Source organism: Silurus aristotelis, assembly GCF_946808225.1.
Source record: "Silurus aristotelis genome assembly, chromosome: 18".
In the NCBI taxonomy this organism is placed as follows: Eukaryota; Metazoa; Chordata; class Actinopteri; order Siluriformes; family Siluridae; genus Silurus; species Silurus aristotelis.
Genome location: NC_139591.1, coordinates 18,008,706 through 18,029,842, shown reverse-complemented (window position 1 = coordinate 18,029,842; position 21,137 = coordinate 18,008,706). Strand labels below are relative to the sequence as shown.

Below are 21,137 nucleotides of genomic sequence, written 5' to 3'. Positions count from 1 at the left end.
TAAGATCTTGCTCTTTTTAATACCCACTGCCGATGCTATGATTGGCCTCTCGCATTCACAGGCAACACAAAATGTTCCGACAACAGAAACAAGCAACTCTACACGAGGACAAAAATAAAATCTGGAACTGTAACATGGAACAACATTTCTGCATAATTAGCACCATGGCACAAGCTCTCTGGGGTCCAGCCCCCGATTTTTCCATGGAAGCCTCGGTAAAAAGGTAACTCTGGCAACAAATATAGCTCTACTTATAAATTAGAAAGACGTGTGAATTCGTAATAGATCCGTTCCACATTCTCTGCTCTGTGCGCATCCACGAGTAAAAATAAAGATAATAAATAGGTAAAATGTTAACCTGGTCCCAGAGTCCTACATATTAAAAAAAAAAAAAAAAAAATTAAACCAAAGAGGTGGTAAAGGTCATGGTGGTTATGGTGATGCAGCTGAGATGTAGCTGCATGTGCATTTAACACTTGAATGAGTTCTTGAATGAAGGAACAAATGACTCAGGAGTCAGAGTTGTCCCTGAAGATTAGGTGGACCAGGGATAGTCAAATGGTAAATTTTTTTTGCAGATGGATGCTCAGTGAGCTGCACTGGACAGGAGTGAGGCAGCTTCATAGGTTCCTCCACACCCTTATTATTGCACCAGATGTGTGTACCCGAGGTCTCATGCCGTCAGTGGTATTGACTGCGTTTGTCACCCTCCGACGAGCCGTCCTCCCTCATGTCGATTCCCTTCTGCAGGTTCAGTAAAGATCCTCGCATCTGTCATGAAATAAATTAATACGCTAGAGTTACACAGTACAGTGAGCTCTGGCTGTATATTATACATCATATGCACTATACAGACAAAAATATTGGAAGTCTAGACTTTTCCAGCCATATGTAGTTAGTTCTTCCCCCACAACTGTATAGGCATTTTCCTTTTGATCCAAATCTGTTTCAGCATGACAATGCCCCTGTGCCCTGTAACCTGGTTCCCAGAGGAAACGAGACGCTGCATCAAACAACACTTTGGGAACGCCTCTACATGACCACGCTCTAAACCACGTGTGTAATCTGTTCAATGGAAGGGAATGGTGTCACCAGCAAGATGATGTAACGACCAGGAAGCTATAAAAGCACATGCGGAAACGTTCGCGGTGGTACAGGTGTGGCCCTGAAGTGCGTTGTCTAATTCCCTATGGGAACCAGGGTTACATACATAGAGAAGTTCTCCTTCAGGAACTGGAGCTGCATCAACAGCACTTTGGGAAGTGAGAACAACACTGCCAGACTGACAAATCCCTGCCTAGTGTGGATGGGCGAAGCTAGGTCGAAGGACTGAGGGTCCAGGAGTGGCGCTAAGGTCAAGGCTGTTAGACCTGACAAAGGTCAGAGGGGTGGACCAGCCCACAGCATTGCACATGTCCTGGAGAGAAACCCCAGAGGAAAAGGCCTTAGAGGCTGCCACAATTCCGGTCGAGTGAGCCCGGACCCCGAAAGACCAATGGACTCATAAGAAGAGGAGATAGCATCCACAGTACACCTGCAGAGGATCTGCTTGTCTGTAGGAAGACCCCTCTTATACGGACCGTAGCAGGCAAACAGCTGGTCATTCTGGACACATGCAATAAAGCTTCTCCTGGTCTGGGTCCCGAAAGGAAGGAGGATAGAATGCCTGGAGCACGACTGGCCGTGGGGCAACAAAGGGGACCTTGGGAACATACCCTGGCCTGGGGTAGAGAAACGCACTGGCCATGAGTGGAGTAAACTCCAGAAGAGGGGGGCCACGGAAAGCTCCCCAACTCTCTTCAGAGAGAGACGGCTAGAAGTAAAGCAGCCTTGACTGCGAGAAACCCCAAGGGCACCTTGTGCAAGGGCTCTAAAGAAAGACTTAGACAAGGCATCCAAAACCATGGCCAGATCCCACAAAGGCACTCTATTGTAGCTTGTACCAGAGGCTACATGGAGAAAACATGTCACTAATGGGTTTTTCCCCTTGATATGCAACAATAGCAGACATGTAAACCTGTAGGGTGGAGGCAGACAACCCTTTGATGAACTGTTCTTGAAAGAATTCCAGCACTGGACCAACCAGGCAGTTAACTGGATCTAAGTGAAGATTCTGACACCATATATTGAACAGATGCCTTTTTGCGGTATACAACCTCCTCGTGGAGGGAGCTCTGGACTGGAGAATGTTCTCTGCAAGCTCGCTGAGAGACCAGCAGCTAAAAGCTGTGCCCCCTCAGCGGCCACAGCCACAGTCTACACAACTCTGGGCGGGGATGAAATAGAGTGCCCCCTGCCTGAGAAAGGGGATCTCGCCTGAGAGAAATCTCAGTGGGAGGTTGTTGGAGAAGGGCTACCAGGTCCACAAACCATGGCTAGCCCAGTCAGCAAGGGGCTATGTGGGAAGGACCACCTTGATGGCCTCCTTCCTAAAGAGAAGGTTTACTTCTTGTTCCAAGATCAGAGCCTGCTTAAGACCCAACAGAGTGGGAAACATCCCTATTCGAACCGAGGTGGAAGAGAAACAAACTAAATCTTGTAGCCTTTTTTACAGTGCACAGGACAGAATTTCTGCTTCTTTGTCCAGCTCCTTAAGCAGGTCAGCCTGGTATGCCTGCAAAACTGCCATGGTGTGGCATGGAAAGTGCTCATCTAATTTGTTTTGAGGAGTCAATTTCTGCTAAATGATGTTTAGCTTAGCAACAGCTCGAATCACTACCTCCAAAAGTTCCACAAACTGGACAGGCTGCAGAGGCAAGTCCACAGGTTCGTCCAGTAATAGACCCCTCCATTCTGCAGGGGAAAGAAACCGCCAAAAAGCTGGCCCTCGAACCCTGAGAGAACGTGCTGGATCTGGACCATTTGCAAAAACCATGACCTTAACCCCTTTGTCTACATACTGTACATTCACATACTACAGTGGTGCGGAGTGAGTTTTGGATTCTGATTGGTCAGAAACAGTTGTTTTAATTTTTATAACCCCAGCTCTGTTTAAAGTAAATAAACAAATCACAGGTATTAATATACGTGTATGTGCTGATGCCAAAACAATGTTTTTTTCTATAGGAACAGCTTATTTGCATAGATGTGCACAGTGAATATGTCATATTTAAAAATTGAAAAAAATCCTGTACATTTTCAATGAGGCGATTTAACATTGATGGAAGAAGTCTTCAGTTCCACATCATTAAATAATAAATAAAATGCTTCAGGATGTCTTGCTTGGGGCAGCAACTTCATTGTTCATTACTTTTCTATAAGAGCACAATGAAAGAGAGGTAACATATTTTAGGTATATTTTGCTATATATTCTGAATGTTCCCTTTATTATACTATTCAGAAGAAAATATGACATGATCATAGATATTAATATACAGTAATCCTTCGCCACATCGCGATTCAGCTTTCATGGTTTTACTGTAACGCAGGTTTTTAAATGGAACATATCTAATTTTGTTTTGCTGATTTTCCGCTGTATCGCGGGATTTTGCATAGCTGATATCGTTAAGAGTTATTTTTAATCTTTTTGCGGTAAAATAAGCATTTTCTAGCCTGAAAAAAAGGTTTTAGAAGAGCTGTAATGCTTTTCTTGGGTGTGCAGCACATTTATTTCATCATCATCACCTTCGTCATCATTAGTAATGCACAATTAATTCATCATCATCTTCATCATTCAAGTTGTATCTTCACTGGTGAGTACCCATATGGAATGTTTTAATGTTAAAATTACGTAGGTTTTAAGAATATAGAAAGTATTAAAGATCAGAGGAAAGGTTATTAACAGTGTCGGGATGGTTAACAGGTATTCTGTATACTGTACTGTATACATATAAGGTTGCCTCTTAGCGGATTTTCGCCTCCGGGTCTGGAACCTAACCCCTGCGATAATTGAGGGATTACTGTATTTTAACGTTCAAACAATAAAGATTAAGGTTGTGTTTCTTGCTATATATTTGTCTTGCTATTTCTTGCAATATATTAAAATATTTGTTATATAATGTCACGTATTAGACTAATTAACTTTTTTTATTAACCCCATTCATTATTACAGCTTCTGGATTTGTTTAGGACAATTCACAATGAGTAAAATGATATTTTAACACATGCCCTTCTTATGTATTCATCTGCACATGAATTATTTCTGTATTCTCAAAACAGATGTTTTAAAAAAAAAATTTCACTCATGTAAAAGACCCACCATGTCCCTTAGTTTTGAGCGCACACAACACACACGTTAATTTAGTTCAGGGATTTCAATTCTTGTACCTTGTCGCAGGTCACTGCTACACTGTTTGAAGTACTTCGGCAAACACGAGAGATGTTTTAATTAAACAGAGGCGAAAAACAATGTTGCATAACGGCGTCTGTTTATTTATCTGCCCTCTTTACGGTGCCATCTGCCGGCATCTGATTTAATCTCAGCGGATTTACCTCGTCTAACAAAACCACAGACGACTTGATTATCTCCCGCCACTTCTCCAGCTCGTCGTCATGGTAACGCTGCTGCGACTCCAAAAGCTGAGCCCACTCCATCTGCGTTTGGGGAAGTTTACTGCAAAACAAACACACACACCACACACACAATCTTCTGTTCATTACTCAGCAATGGATTACTTTAAGCACTTATTGATTTATAAGCATTTATACATACATGCATTTATATATACAGTATATATATATATATATATATATATATATATATATATATATATATATATATATATATATATATATATATATATATATATGCATGTATGTATAAATGCTTATAAACCAATAAGTGCTTAAAGTAATCCATATATATATATATATATATATATATATATATATATATATATATATATATATATATATACAGTGAGGAAAATAAGTATTTGAACACCCTGCTATTTTGCAAGTTCTCCCACTTAGAAATCATGGAGGGGTCTGAAATTGTCATCGTAGGTGCATGTCCACTGTGAGAGACATAATCTAAAAAAAAAAAATCCAGAAATCACAATAAATGATTTTTAAACTATTTATTTGTATGATACAGCTGCAAATAAGTATTTGAACACCTGTCTATCAGCTAGAATTCTGACCCTCAAAGACCTGTTAGTCTGCCTTTAAAATGTCCACCTCCACTACATTTATTATCCTAAATTAAATGCACCTGTTTGAGGTCGTTAGCTGCATAAAGACACCTGTCCACCCCATACAATCAGTAAGAATCCAACTACCAACATGGCCAAGACCAAAGAGCTGTCCAAAGACACTAGAGACAAAATTGTACACCTCCACAAGGCTGGAAAGGGCTACGGGGAAATTGCCAAGCAGCTTGGTGAAAAAAGGTCCACCGTTGGAGCAATCATTAGAAAATGGAAGAAGCTAAACATGGCTGTCAATCTCCCTCGGACTGGGGCTCCATGCAAGATCTCACCTCGTGGGGTCTCAATGATCCTAAGGAAGGTAAGAAATCAGCCCAGAACTACACGGGAGGAGCTGGTCAATGACCTGAAAAGAGCTGGGACCACTGTTTCCAAGGTTACTGTTGGTAATACACTAAGACGTCATGGTTTGAAATCATGCATGGCACGGAAGGTTCCCCTGCTTAAACCAGCACATGTCCAGGCACGTCTTAAGTTTGCCAATGACCATTTGGATGATCCAGAGGAGTCATGGGAGAAAGTCATGTGGTCAGATGAGACCAAAATAGAACTTTTTGGTCATAATTCCACTAAACGTGTTTGGAGGAAGAAGAATGATGAGTACCATCCCAAGAACACCATCCCTACTGTGAAGCATGAGGGTGGTAGCATCATACTTTGGGGGGGTTTTTCTGCACATGGGACAGGGTGACTGCACTGTATTAAGGAGGGGATGACCGGGGCCATGTATTGCGAGATGTTATGGGGAACAACCTCCTTCCCTCAGTTAGAGCATTGAAGGTGGGTCGAGGCTGGGTCTTCCAACATGACAATGACCCGAAGCACACAGCCAGGATAACCAAGGAGTGGCTCTGTAAGAAGCATATCAAGGTTCTGGCATGGCCTAGCCAGTCTCCAGACCTAAACCCAATAGAGAATCTTTGGAGGGAGCTCAAACTCCGTGTTTCTCAGCGACAGGCCAGAAACCTGACTGATCTAGAGAAGATCTGTGTGGAGGAGTGGGCCAAAATCCCTCCTGCAGTGTGTGCAAACCTGGTGAAAAACTACAGGAAACGTTTGACCTCTGTAATTTCAAACAAAGGCTACTGTACCAAATATTAATATTGACTTTCTCAGGTGTTCAAATACTTATTTGCAGCTGTATCATACAAATAAATAATTAAAAAATCATCCATTCTGATTTCTTGTATTTTTATTTCAGATTATGTCTCTCACAGTGGACATGCACCTACGATGACAATTTCACACCCCTCCATGATTTCTAAGTGGAAGAACTTGCAAAATAGCAGGGTGTTCAAATACTTATTTTCCTCACTGTATATATATATATATATATATATATATATATATATATATATATATATATATATATATATATATATATAAAATACTTTGCAGCTGATGTTATGAAAAACGAATCGACAACCTCCGGACCAATCAGGATTAAGGATAGTTTTTTATTTTTATAGACTTTGAGGGTTTTTTTTTTATAATGATTTCTAACCTACAAACTAGAACAACATATTTAAAGATAGCAGACAATCTAGTAGAACATAGATAGGAACCTTGGTGAGGTTCTTTGATGTCTGGGTTCTTTGATGTCTCTAAGATAAGATGGCAAACAGCAATAAATAAGACATATTTGACATTTTGAGCAAAGATTTGTTTTTTAAACAAAGCTATATAATCATTTGGTTGGTTTTTTTGTTTTTATAATACAACAAATGCAAAATTTGAATTGCATTTTAATTGTATTATATATTATAGAAAGCCTCAGTGGAAGTAATGCTTCCGTCATTTTTTTGTGTGTGTGTGTGTGTGTGTGTGTGTGTGTGTGTGTGTGTGTGTGTGTAAGAGAACGATGCATACCTGTCAGGAGCTCGGAGGCCCTGCAGCGACACCAAGCTCTGCGTGGTGTGTTCCAGTGTCCACAGCTTATAGAACAGCATCATGTTGAGAAACACCAGTAGCACCAGGCTGAGGACAAAAACACATGCAGCCTGTGTCAAGTTTTTTTTTTTCCTGCATTAAGGTCCGAGTGAACACAGCCTTACTCAACAATCATACACTGACCCCTAGTGTCAGCATGCTAGAGTTTCTCTAGCCAAATAAAATAAAAAAAAATTATACCTTACACAGATCCTAGACGAAGCAATGAGAACAAGAGAGAGAAAGAGACATGAAAAAAAGAAACAAAAGAAAAAACAAGAACAACAGAACAGCACAAGGAACAGGAACAGATGGATGCTTACTAAATGAAACTGCAGGTACAGTTCAGAGTAGACATGGAACGTCGCATCGTGATATGAAAACGACATGAAATGAGACGTGCTGAAACTTTGTGGTGTAATCGATGTACAAGGCAATATCACAGTTTGCAGAACATTACAGTATGAACAACATCCTCTTTGTGAAAAAAGACCACAGTGAACGCCAGATATAAGAGAATTCAAGATTTGATCGAATGAAAGACATAAAAAAAAAATAAAGGATTTTATGAATAGTTATTTTGTAGATTTTGTAACGGTACCTTTTTGTATGGTTTCATATTTTATTTGATTGTATTAATTTACATAATTTATTTTTGATATTATTTAATTTCTTATTTTATTCTATAGTTTCTTTTTGTTTTGAAATTTGTTTTTAATATTACCCGCTTTTTTTTTTCCATCACTGTATTTTATATTATTATTATTATTATTATTATCATTATCATTATTACTACTTCTATTATTATGAGTATTTGAATAAATGCACTTAAGTAATGTTTTGCCTACTTATTTCAAATTTGACTGAGTGTTAAAGATATAAGCAACTTTTACACTCTACCAAATTACATTTATAATTCAATACATGCACTTTTTTTTTTTCACTATATTTTAATTGACAATGACTGTTACCAATTACGTCTTGCGTGGCTGCTTTATCTGCCGAGGCTTATTTATTCTACAGAAGAGGTAACATCGCCGTTCGCCGTTTTATTTGTCCATTGAATACTAATGGTTCTTCCTCTTTGTGACATGATGCTGTATTTATAATTGTTAACTGAATATCCCTTTTTTTTTAAGTTTGCTTTACTACTTTGTCTTTTTTTTTGATTGACGTGTTTAGACTTTGTTTTATTCCGGCATGTAAAAGAGGCTGTTGTGTTGGTTAACGCAGTGTTGAGTCTTGTTTTTTAGGAAATAAAACCTCACAAATTGACTGGTTATTAATTTTCTTAACTAACGTGTCTTGGTTTTGAGGACCAATGCATCTTATGAGTCAAATTCTCAAGTTCTGTTCAAATCAGATGCTCTAAGACTTTTTGTTTTTGACTTTTGACTTGTAATGGAGTATGTTTTTGCAGCAAGGTTTCACTTTTACTCGAGTATGATTTTCAGGTTCTCTTTACATCTCTGATTATTGTTATATTCACAAATGGTTTATACACTGACATTATGACATTATAACATTATGAGAGGTGAAGTGAATAACACTGATTATCTTTTCATCATGGCAGCTGTTAGTGAGTAGAATATATTAAGCAGCGAGGGAACATTTTGCCCTCAACGTTAATGTGGTAGAGCAAAACTGTCAGATGTGTTTTTATAAGGCACTTATATCTGAACTGTTGATCCTCTAATATAGTGTAAACTACTGTGTAAATAATATTTACTCCTCAAAAATGTCGAAATGACCTGAAGGCACGAAAGCTTTAATACGTTTTGTAATAAACTCACACAAAGCTGATGATGAGCAGGAGCTTGGAGACGCTGTACAGCGCCAGTCCTCCAGCGCCCGGGTCGGGGAGGTGCCGTGTCTGCGTTGATCCTGGGCCCGCAAGGATTATGGAAAAGAACGCACAAAAGTGATCAAAAAGACGGCTTAATTATAATGATAATGATAATGATAATGGTTAGTGCTTATGTGGTAGGGGGGTGGCTGGCTTAATTAGCCTCGATCTTACTATTTCTGAAAAGAATAGCAGAATTAATATAAAAATCAATCCAAAACAACAAACAAAAATCATCCCAAAGATAAAAATGCTTTGCCTTGGCCAGTTTTTTAAATAACCGCAAAAAAAAAACCAATAGGATAAAATCCTGTGACCAGTTGCTTTGGTTGCTAAGCAACAATCCAGATACAGATTTCCTGCTCTAAAATCTGGTGCGTTAACACAGAACTGATGTATTGTGATCTGGTCAAAAGGTGTGTAAGCCAATTAGATTTAAAATATGATTTTTCTGTTAATTTATATTTCGCTGTCCTGGTTTTTGGCTGCTTGGGTTCGATGTTCATCTACAGTCACATGCCGAAACAGAACACGCATCCAGGATGATTTACGTGAAAGTTTCAAACCTGGTACGTGTTTAATGCGCTGGATGACCTCGTCGTCCTCAGCCGTAGTGATGGCGCTCAGCTCTTCATTTAAGTGCTGCGGCCGAAGGTGACCCGTCGCCCGTTTCCGGTGACGCCTCACGTTAGACGAGCGCGTCGCTTTGGCTTTGGGAGAGGGTCTGTGGGGTTCGTTTAGCACCACCTCCACTTTACTCAGCTCCATCTCTGCACACACACACACACACACACACACACACACACACACATATTGGACCTACTTTTCCTCTGGTATTATTAGTTATGCAGCTAATAAATGCACACCTACACTTATCAGACATAACATTATGACCACTTGCCTAATATTGTGTTGGTTTTTCTTTTGCTGCCTAAACAATTCTGACCCTTCGAGCATTAACAGCTTTAAGTTCTTCAGTAAATTGAGCTGCAATGAGCCTCGGCCATCCACGACCCTGTCGCCGCTTCACCACTGTTCCTTCCTTGGAGCACTTCTAATAGATACTGACCACTGCAGACCAGGAACATCCCACAAGTCGTCTAGTCATCACAATTTGGCCCTCATCAAACTCACTTAAATCCTTACACTTGCCCATTTTTCCTGCTTCTAACACATCAACTTTGAGGACAAAATGTTTACATGCTGTCTAATATATCCTGCTCACTAACAGGTGCCATGATGAAGAGATAATCAGTGTTAGTCACTTCACTGTTCATAATGTTATGCCTGATCGTTGTATATAGTAGTCCATACCAAACTGTTAGAGTATAGTATTGTACCAGAAGAAGAAAAAAAAATACCTCTTCACAACATGATGTTATAGAAAAGACTTATAGAAAAGATTTTTCACAACTCGGACTTTTGAACTTCTCACCTAAATGTCTAAAATAATCATCAAGGCCACTCCAGAAGTTTCTCTCTATAAAGCCTTTGACGAGACCCCAAGGATGTTTCCTGTAGCGCAGCTCGGTGGAAACCCTGCAGAAACACATAGCATGACGTTGATTTAGAATTAAAAGGGTTAGTTTGTGTTGTTATGCCCCTTCAGGACCACTGGAGGGCAATCCGGCATGACAAGAGAGACCACTGCAATGGGGAATGCCATCATGGCTAAGCATTACAGCAGGCAGAAATGACATGCATATATAGTTGACATCCTTCACAACAGCATCCTTGGTGCTATTTTGCTTTTTCTTTATTCTTTGTATTCATGGCGTACCTCAGTCTGCACTTGTTCTTAGCCACCCGGGTTAGCATGTAGCGGTTGAGCGTGTAGAAGTAGTCGTGATAAGGGACGTCGTGAGTGATCACTTCGGCATCGATGATGTAACACTCGCTTTCTTGGCTGGCTTTGTACAACGTCTGGAGCATTCAGGCAAAAAAAGAAGGTAATACAATGCAGTTCTAATATGTCTCATATGTTTATCATACATTTTTCAGTCCACTTTAAGTTTATTTCTATCGTGATTTTCACAATGGACATTGTCTCAAAGCAGCTTTACAGAATTATACAACACTTTTTTTTTTTATAAGTTAAAACCTGGGGCAAGAGTGGCAATGACAAACTACCTTACATTGTATGAAGAAACCTTGAGACGAACCAGACTCAAAAGGGAACCCATCCTCATTTGGGTGTCATCAAGTGTGTGATCATAAATCATTAAAATATTACATGCACCAGAGAGTGTAGAATATCATGAACACTAGATTGTGTGATGATATGAGTTACGTTCTTTCTACAGTCGTATACAGTCAGTTGGAGTTGTGGAACCAATCATAAATTAGCTCAACATCTAAGATCATTATAGATTCAACATTAACACCAACACCAACACCAACTGATTAAGAGGTTGTTTAACCTCAAAATCCAACGACTGAAATCTTAAGGACACACATGGACTCATGGACAAAAGACCACCATGGAGAATGGGCAGCTCCCATTCTAAAAAATAAAATATCCCTCAAGCTGTGTAGATTCATCCAAAGCTCCTAATGTTAAAAACTGAATTGTATCAGAAAGTGATAAAAAGTATTGATTTCAAAATGGACCATTTAAGTGAGATTTTGAGTGTGATAGATTTAAAGTGATTGGATTTTGTCCCTGAGGTTACCTGAGACTCAGTGACTGTAGCGGTTTTTGGAGCCAGTGGGTTGGAGATGGTGATGGTATACATAATCTCTCTGCTCTGGTCTCCCATCTCTTCCTTCTTCCAAGGATGATATACCACATCTGAAGAAGAAGTCAGAAATGAATCATAAATGAATAGGACACGTATTCCTACCGAAGATTTCCGGTAAAGGTCTTGCAACCATTTTTATATGCGGAATATAGTTACAATCTGAGTTTCCTCAGAAATCTATTAAGTGGCGGACTGCAAGTTTGTCTAATCTCCGCCTTGCATTTTTGTGTAGGGTCACTGATTTTTTGTATTATTATTAAACTTGAAAACCTACACAACAATGGCAGTGGTACAAAAAAGAAATTAGCGTTAGCGCAGTGTCACTGTGGCTACTCTCAGCGTACCAGAAATACGATTTGTAGTGAACTGAAGCACGATTTGTAGTGTGTTGTAAAACTTCGATTTTGTTTGCGAAATCGGTGCCACTTCCTGCCATCACCAACAGTCTAGCGATATGGATTCTTTAGGGTTTGCTTCAAGAATTTTTCTTAAAAGGAGTAAATCCTGATAATTCCACAAATCGAGGGATTGAATGAATGAAGGATGGAAGGAATGAAGACATTTGTTAAAGTTTAGTGAAATAAGTACAGCAGTTAAGTAAAGCATATCTTTAGAAAATAAAATATTAAATGTGAAAAACACACACATACACACACACACACACACACACACACACACACACACACACACACACACACACACACAAACGTACACTTATATACATATCTGTATTACTTAAATGGGGTCTAACAATTTAATTTATGTTTTGCATTTCTTCTCCCTAACTGTACCGTTACACTTCTATAAATGAGAAATAAAAAAAAAGACCTCAATTTTAAAATCAGTTTTATAACGCCATTGCTGAAGACTTGGGGATCAAACCTGAGAAGCGGCGTAACTCTAAGAAGTCCCTCATGAACTGCGACTCGGTGAAGAGGAGATCGTAGAGCTTGTCGACACTGAACTTGTACACCTTGTTGATGTACTGCTTCCCATTTAGATCACCATAAAAGGCCTCGACTTCTCCTGAGGGAAGAGATAATGCGAGTAAACTTGCTAGTAATGGGACATTTACAAATAAAGTTAGTTTACTAGTAACCGTTTGCTAGCTTTTATTCATTCATTATTTATTGGTTATGGTACTACTTACCATCATCATGAGTTTCTGATGAGTCACTAAGCTCAGTTGGAAGATCCTCATTGTCATTTAAGTCGAGCGATGGTGAGGGTGCAGGATCGCTGGACTTGGTCAATTTGTTATCAGGCAAAGGCAGACTGAGGAGCTCCTCAGGAAAACAGCCAGAAAACTCTTCCTCTGGCGGAACGTCATACTAGATAGAGAGATCAAGCTGTAGGTGTTATTATTTATTATTTACTTTGCTGCCAAGAACGCCTGTCATCTCTTTTTCATGTTGCTTCGAAAGATCCTGGAAGTGAAACTACGTCTTTTTTTAGATTGTACACAATATTCTTGATCAGATGTGCTGTTCTTACATGGACAGGTGTCTCGCTTCTGCCAGTTAAAGGGAAGTTATTGCTGGTGAAGGATTTCTTTGGCAGCTGTGGACTCGTGTCCATTTTTACTTCCGCCGCTTTGGTGCACGTGTCCCGGGCTTCATTCTCCTCAGGTGGGATCTCTTCGCAGTACCTGCACCAGGGAGGGGGGCAACAGCTGGAGGTCAAGATTATCAGCTCGAGGAGACAGAGTGACACTCTCAGATGTATAGCAGTGGCTTAACAGTGGTGATGAGCGTTGTAGGGCCGTATTTTTCTCAAATATGAATATGATCCTGGGTAAATGGGGTTCTTTAAAAACACTATGTTTGAAATTGTGTTGTTCCCTTTCAAGAACTCGAGCTGCGTCGAAACGCTTTGGGAATGCTTCTGCATTGTCCACGCTCTGAATCCTGTGTGTAATTTGTCCAATGAAAAGAGAGGTGTTTTTCGGACCTAATTTTGCACTTTTTTGGTGCTCATGTGGCGCATATTCTCTGCACATTTTGTGCATATTCTGCGCACATTCGGCGCATTTCTCTGCAAACGCTCTGCTTGCGGTGAGCACTCCTCGAGGCGGGGTGCTCTCACTCTTCGTGGTTCTGGCCCCACTTTTGCTGAGGTGGAGCGGTGCGCTGGTTCCTAAGGCTTGCAGATAGACCTGGCAGAGAAATCCGAGATGGGCTTGTCCCTTTCTCCTTTCTTACCTGCCTCATCCAGCACTCGCTCACAAGTTGAAAGCACGCCTTTTGGCAGTTTCTTCACCTTGTCTTCCGAGAAGGAGGGGGGCCACACTCTTTGAGCTAGGGGGTCTTCAAGGTGTCCAGGTCCTGGGCTAGGAGGTATTCGGCCTGCCTCTTCAGTTCCTCATTGTACTTCAACGTAGTGGGACTGAAAGTGTGTGGTTACAGGTCGATGCCCTAAGTTGTAAAGATGCTGGATAGCTATCTCTCGCTGGGTGTTGCATCGTCCCTGAAGACCCTGACACTGACCACCAAACCCATTTACAACAAGACATCAGCGCTGGTGGGTAGGGTGAAAGCTAGAAGTGGGTAGATTTGGCTCTTAAGGCCACAAAGAGACCGCTGTGGCGGTCTATGGCCACTCTAGTCTTCTCCGAAATGCACCTATGTCTGTTGGATCCTATCGGATCCTTCCGACTTGGGACACAGTCGGCAGCATTTCAGCAGTTCCTCCCACGTCGCTCTCATCGGCGAGCGCAGCCCTAAACACAACCCAGCACCTCCTGCCATTGGTAGGTACAGAAACAGAGTGTTGCTCTGGGCTGAAGACAGATCTGAGGACTTCATTAAAATAAGTGGGCTTCGGCCAAGAAGTCCTGATATAGGACGTTCTGAGGAAATGGCCAGAGAGCGTGTTGCAATGCATCATACGGTGCCCATCCCACCCTGGCACCCCAAATGATCTGGTACGTTAATTGAGGGAATGAGACTCTGTGTCCCCTTGCCACACTGCCGGCATCCCTGCAGCATTTCTTTCTCATTTACAGAAGCTGGCGTCACTCCATGCGCTTTTTATAGCTTCCTGGTCATGACGTTACCCCACCAGTGATGCCACGCTTTCCATTGGACGGATTCAGAGGTGTTCTGTTCCCAAAGCGTTGCGACGCAGCGTCTCATTCCCTCAGGGAACTAGGGTAAGCTAGTTATGGATGGATGGATAAATGGATGGATGGATGGATAGCTAGCTAGCTAGCTAGATAGACAGACAGACAGACAGACAGACAGACAGACAGACAGACAGACAGACAGACAGACAGACCATATGGAAAAGTATTGGGACACCTGACTTAACCAGCCATATGTGCTTCTTTCCCAAAATTCTATAAGGTGTCTTTGGATGCAGTAGCGTGACATTTTCACTTCACTTGGATCCAAACCTGTTCCAGCATAGCAATGCCCCTGGGCACAATGCAACCTCCATGAAGATTTGATTTGCATGCGTTGAAATTAAAGATCTCATGCTTTGGATCTCTCATCTCAACCCTATTAAACAGCTTTTGGATGAATTCTAAGGCTGACATCACCCCAGGCCTCCTTACTTTACCTTAGTACCTTGACTTTACTAACACCCTTGTATCTGAATGAGCACAAATCTCCACAAGAACCCTCCCAAATCTTGTGAAACATCTTCCCAAAAGAGTGGCGGGAATTATAAGACGACTAAGTAAGGACTAAACGTGGAATGCTATGCTCAAAAAAAGCACATATTATGACCAGATGTCTGCAAATTTTTGCCAACTTAAATTTCACTCAAAATTGTTAATGAATGAATTAATACCACAGATGCCTAGTGGTTAAAGATGGAAGATTTAAAGGACAGATTCATTTTAAAATAAATGTGATATAGAGATGATTTGTTTAAATGGATGGACGGTAACAGGTGGTCGATTGGATGAATGATTGAGATGAAAAATAAATCAGTTTTCAATATCAACATAATTTGAATGCTTTGTTTTTAAATGAATGAGTAAATGGATAAAAGTCTGGACAAACAAAATGCAACATAAAGTTGATTAAAAAAAAAAAAAAACAGACTGGCATTGGGTGAATTAATTTTGGATGACTTGATGGATGGATGGATGGATGGATGGATGGATGGATGGATGGATGAATGGATGGATGAATTTAGGGTTTGGACAGATGAATAGAGATATTAAACTTAAGTGCTTAAACTGCAGCTCTACTACATTGTCAACCAGGTGGACAGCTGAGAAGAATGAATGATTAATGGATTAATGGAAGAAGGATAGACAGATGTAATGCAAAATAAACAAGTAACACAAGATTCAACTGCTGGAGTTTATGGATGATCCATAATAAAATCATATGCAAAGCTGTAGTGAATACCTGGTCTAAGTGGCTGTGAATAAACCATGAATGACATTTAAATAGATGTGGGAGGAGGCAAAACTCACCCCATGGTGTTAAAGTCATCATCTGGGGGCACGTAATCCTCATCATCACTCGTCAAGCCCAGCTCGTTCCCGTAGCACTGATGGACAAAGTGCCACAGCTCCTTGGGACACAACGGCTGATCAGCAAAAAGAGAGGAAAAACAGTGATGCAAACCAACAAGACAGAAATTTCCTTAGTCATTTATCTATAAACCTGATACTGGATGTGGCTGACCTTGTCCAGGAGAGCGTTCTGCCAGAGACGGAACATCATCATGTAGGTCCGGTCCCGTGCACCAAACGAGGTAAAAAAGTGCTGGGAAAGATAATGATGTGTTACAAAATAATAGTGTGGAGGGGAAAAAAAAGAGAATGGTGTTCAGATTAGTGAGATCTGGAAGTCACCTTCTCATTGTCAGTACAGAGCTGGATGGCATTGGGGATGAGACGGGCCGTCTTCTCTTTAGTCATGGAACAGATGTCCTTCAGACGCACCATCAGCTACACCAACACATAGTTAATGCATAAAGTCATCATCATGACAGCACCTTGCACAAATACAGAGCAGTGTGCGAGAGAAAATGGAGGAGAAGGAAGAGATGAAAAATTAAAAGTTGTTAGAATATCAAACTGAGCACCAGTGTTTCCCAGCGGAAAATGTTGCTGTAGAAACAAATCCAGTTTTCGGAGAGGTAGAGGCGACCCTGAAGGAGAATGTCTCTCTGCAGGGCACATGAGTAGTCTGAAAGGACAAAAGGTGAGAGGACAGAGCTTAGAGTTTGATCTAGAGAAAGTCAGTCAGGTTAAAATATAATTTTAAAAATATAATGCAGCTGGTGTTATTTTGCTCGACCAATCAGAATCTTTATATTCTACCAAACTGCCAAACTCTACTATTCCAATTTACCAATCTATCAATTTACACATGATCTTCATATCCTGTTGCATTTAAAGAACTGCAAAAAAAAAATACCCGTCTTAATTTATAATGATCTACAAGAGCAGTGAGACATTTACACTTATTTCAACATATCTAAACAAATAACAAAATGTCTTTAAATAATCATACAAACACTTGTTTCAAGCAGTCAATTTAATGTAATTCACTTAAAACTATCTTGTTAATAATGTTTTTTAAACACTTTTCTTAATTTGTGTCAAATAATCTTCAAACCAGAGGTCCTAAACAAGAGAATTCATCTTCATTCAAAAATCGTCATTATATATTCTGTCTTAAAATGAGACAAAGCATTTAAACTATCAAGTCAAGTCAAGTCAAGTCAAGTCAAGTCAAGTCAAGTTTATTTCTATAGCGCTTTTCACAACAGACATTGTCTCAAAGCAGCTTTACAGAATTTAACAGTTAAGGTGAACGATGTGTATTTATCCCTGATGAGCAGCCATAACAACTGTGGCCAGGAAAAACTCCCTTAGATGTTATGAGGAAGAAACCTTGAGAGGAACCAGACTCAAAAGGGGAACCCATCCTCATTTGTGTGACATCAAGAGTGTGATCATAAGTCTTTCAACAATACAGAACACTGGAGAGTGAGAACTAACATGAGTACTGGAATGTTTGATAAGTGATGTTCTTTCTACAGTCTTATACAGTCTTTATGGTTATAAAACTAGGAGCTACTGAGCAACTCATAACTATAAACAAAATTACAATTAAAATCAAGATTACACACAATTGTCAGCAATTTTTTATTCAAATAAAGACTGTTGGTACACAGTAGAAAACATTACTTGCTCAGAATACTTAAACTTATTGCAACATAAAACATGATTAAATGTATTTTGTCATTAATTAACACTAAAAAATATTCAACATTAAAACAACTAAAATCAAACTACAGAATAACTTAGTAAAAAAAAAAACTTTCTATAAATAACAAAGTTCCTAAAATAATAAACATACTGGATAATATTTGGAAAAAGTGTGGTGACTTAATAATGTAGTCTTATAATTTGTTATATGTAGGTTGTAAATAAATGTATTGGTGTTGACAAAACAAGCATTTGAAATAGATAATACTAACGAACAAGATGAGGAGTTTTAAACTAGATGAGGAGGGCAACACAAATATTAACCTGAGCTAAGAATGAAATATGGGACCCTGGATCAGTAAAACAGCGACCCTACATGATCTGTGCTTCCACTCACCAACAATGAGGCGTTCAGTGTCAGGTAGCTGCTTAAAGAGTTTCCTGAAGTCCTCATTGCGTTGCTTATATGTGGGGCTTAACACCTGAGAGATGGAAGAGAGACACTGAGACAGGAGGCAAGTTTTCAAGAATAAAACAGATTGCTAGATAACTATGATCTATTGTGTTGTGTCCTGTGCTAAAAAAACAATATAATATATGATTATCTCTTCATCGTGGCACCTGTTAGTGAGTAGGATATATTAGGTAGCAAGTGAACATTTTATCCTCAAAGTAGGTTAGTAGAATAGCCTTTATTTGTTACATTTACATTAAAGCACAGTGAATTTCTTTTCTTCGCATATCCCAGCTTGTTCAGAACCTGGGGTCAGAGCGCAGAGTCAGCCATGATACAGTGACCCTCGAAAACGGAGGGATAAGGGCCTTGCTCTAGGGCACAAAAGTGGCAGCTTGGCGATACCTTGGAGAGGCTTGAACCCCCAACCTACCGATCAGCATCCCAGCACCTTAAACTCTGAGCTTCCACTTCCCCATTTCAACTTGGGCAAAATTGGGCATCTCCAAAACTACAGCTCTTGTGGGTGTTTCCCATTCTGCAGTAGCTATCAAAAATGGTCCAAGGAAGGAACAGTGGTGAATCGGTAACAGGGTCATGGGTGGCCAAGACTCACTGATGTACTTGGTAAGCAAAGGCTGACCCGTGTGGTCCGATCCCACAGATGAGCTTTTGTAGCACAAATTGCCAAAGAAGTTAATGCTGTTAATGCTCCACAGGTCAGGACTGGTTTGGCGACAAAAGGGGGCCAACACAATACTAGGCAGGTGGTTATATTGTTGTGCCTGATTTGTGGCCGTCTAACACATCAAACGTGCCAAAGTCCTAAGTATCGATAGTGGTAAGGATATATTTTAATAGCTTATTCTCTCTTTGGAAAGCTCCCATGGTGACATTTTGTTAGGACATTTGGTGAATACATTTTACATTTAAAGTCATCTCCTGCTAATATGTGTGCTTAAATGCTATGTACTTGGATTTGGACATGTAAAAGAAACTAGTTTTTTTGGTAGTAAACTCCTCTCCTTTAAGGAGAACTCCTTGCCCATCCATTCTGAAAAAAAAATAAATAAAAAAAATTACATACTTCCTAACACTTCCACAACCCCTGGTGGACATTATAACCAGAACTCAAGAGTTAAAATATGTCTCAAATGTTTTTTATGGAAGAAGCAAAAACAGCTGTAATTAGCTGGTTCTAAATGAATGATTATGATTACTTACACTTAGAAGTTTCAAAGCTTACAGAATCTGCTGAAATATTAACAATGACATAAATGTGCCCGGGTTTACTAAACATAAAGCATGGAAATACTACAGTAACCCAAAGAGAAATGTTTGCCAGTTGTGCCACTTGAGTGTGCATTCGTTACGTGAATCAGAGCATTAACAGTTTTACAAGCAACTGAAGACCACAACTCCACCTTTTCGTTTCCTCTTTGATCACTTACTGCTGGAAGTCTCTCAAACTCTAATTCCCACTGAGTCCAACAATACTGCAGCGTTTCAGGGTGCTGAACCTTCTCCCAGTCACACAGCAAGTCTGTCTCGCTTTCCATGCTGACCATTTCTGTTAGTCCAAATAAAAAATTGTCTGGCACAGTTCTTAACCCAGCTGATTGACAGCAGCAAATTTCAAGATGTCAAAAATCTGTCTTCCTCAAGATTTTTTGTGCAATTTTTTTTGGAGTTGGTGTCCAGAGACCAAGCCCAAGCTCTAGAGAACAATATAGCTCTTGGACCGACTGGACTAACTTTCTCAGTCTTCTGGTTACATGCCTTTATTCATTACCCAGCCTGCAAATAAAGTACAGGAGTAGCAGGTTTTAAGACTGGCTCAGGAAACCACAGTACAACCCAGGAAGAATGAAATCCTATAGATAAATCCACACTGAACTTTGAACAGCTTGTTGTTGTTGTTGTTGTTTTTTTATTGATGAGGCTTCTTTAAACTTGTACAACATTCCAACAAAACAAGAGGTGGGATTTCAACAGGCAACCAGGAATACATAAAATATTAGAAGATAAGAAGCATCATGCAAGAACCCTTGAGAAGCAGAAGAGAAGAGAAGCCCATTTCGTTGGTGTATGCATAAGATCCTCCAATGGGTTGTACCCTGCTTTATCCTTGTTATTTGGCATCTTGCTCAATCAAATATAAGAAGAATCCACGATTGCTTCGAAATTGTCCTTTGAAAAGCGGTTTAAACTACACTTGCTGCAGTCCAATCCTCTAAGAATAAACTTTTGTAGTCCTGTACAGTTTTGCACAGTGATGGCTTCAACCAAGGGTCGGAATTGTTTAAAATCCCAGTACAAAAATGCTCTGACCACAAAGAATGATTCCATAAAAAGGAGCAAGGTTGAGCAGTATTCCTGAGAAAACAAGCAAAGCAGCCAAAACAACAGCTTTTTGCCCAGAGCTCTTTCGAGTTTCCTAGAAAACAACAGTGCAGGATGGGAGGAGACACTCGGAGAATGTTTGTGCACTGAAGAAAAGGGGGAAGTCTACAAGGCTTGACTTAAACCAATCAGAAAGCAGAAAAGTTCAGAAGAGAGGGCTGAGGTGTCCGACTGTGTTCTCTGTGGAGGACGCTGTCACACCTCCTTCCACCCTAAAGGAAAATTGAGATTTATGGTGACACTCCTAAAGGGAGTTCGAGCAGTTTTTCCTGGAATTCCGTTTCTTCTCCAGCCTGTAGGAACCAGGCAAATTCATGTTATAAACAAAAAAATAAAAAGTGTGATTGTGGGCTCGCATATAATCTGTAGTCCTCCTGGTTATAACATGATATTTCAACGCCCCCTCTTAGACCATTCCCTTGCTTAGTGTAAACAT

The 21,137-nt window shown here is 40.1% G+C and overlaps 1 protein-coding gene across 12 annotated transcripts in view; it reads right to left on the bottom strand.

Annotated features, from left to right (window-relative positions):
• Window positions 1-21,137, bottom strand: part of gramd1ba (GRAM domain containing 1Ba) — an 82,021-nt gene continuing 60,884 nt past the window's right edge. For 7 of the 12 annotated variants that reach the window (XM_083568500.1, XM_083568504.1, XM_083568507.1 and 4 more), the window contains 16 exons: window positions 18,242-18,326; window positions 16,713-16,816; window positions 16,480-16,575; window positions 16,310-16,390; window positions 16,096-16,211; window positions 13,158-13,335; window positions 12,814-12,994; window positions 12,546-12,689; window positions 11,595-11,713; window positions 10,703-10,845; window positions 10,358-10,461; window positions 9,489-9,692; window positions 8,870-8,960; window positions 7,017-7,124; window positions 4,432-4,552; window positions 1-771 (listed from right to left, as the gene is read on the bottom strand). In XM_083568500.1, coding sequence (XP_083424626.1) covers window positions 682-771; window positions 4,432-4,552; window positions 7,017-7,124; window positions 8,870-8,960; window positions 9,489-9,692; window positions 10,358-10,461; window positions 10,703-10,845; window positions 11,595-11,713; window positions 12,546-12,689; window positions 12,814-12,994; window positions 13,158-13,335; window positions 16,096-16,211; window positions 16,310-16,390; window positions 16,480-16,575; window positions 16,713-16,816; window positions 18,242-18,326 — 1,965 coding nt within the window. In that variant the 3' untranslated portion in view covers window positions 1-681. Of the gene's footprint in view, window positions 772-4,431; window positions 4,553-7,016; window positions 7,125-8,869; window positions 8,961-9,488; window positions 9,693-10,357; window positions 10,462-10,702; window positions 10,846-11,594; window positions 11,714-12,545; window positions 12,690-12,813; window positions 12,995-13,157; window positions 13,336-16,095; window positions 16,212-16,309; window positions 16,391-16,479; window positions 16,576-16,712; window positions 16,817-18,241; window positions 18,327-19,722; window positions 21,109-21,137 lie in introns of those variants that run through there. The other 5 variants (XM_083568506.1, XM_083568505.1, XM_083568510.1 and 2 more) reach the window with 3 other exon arrangements.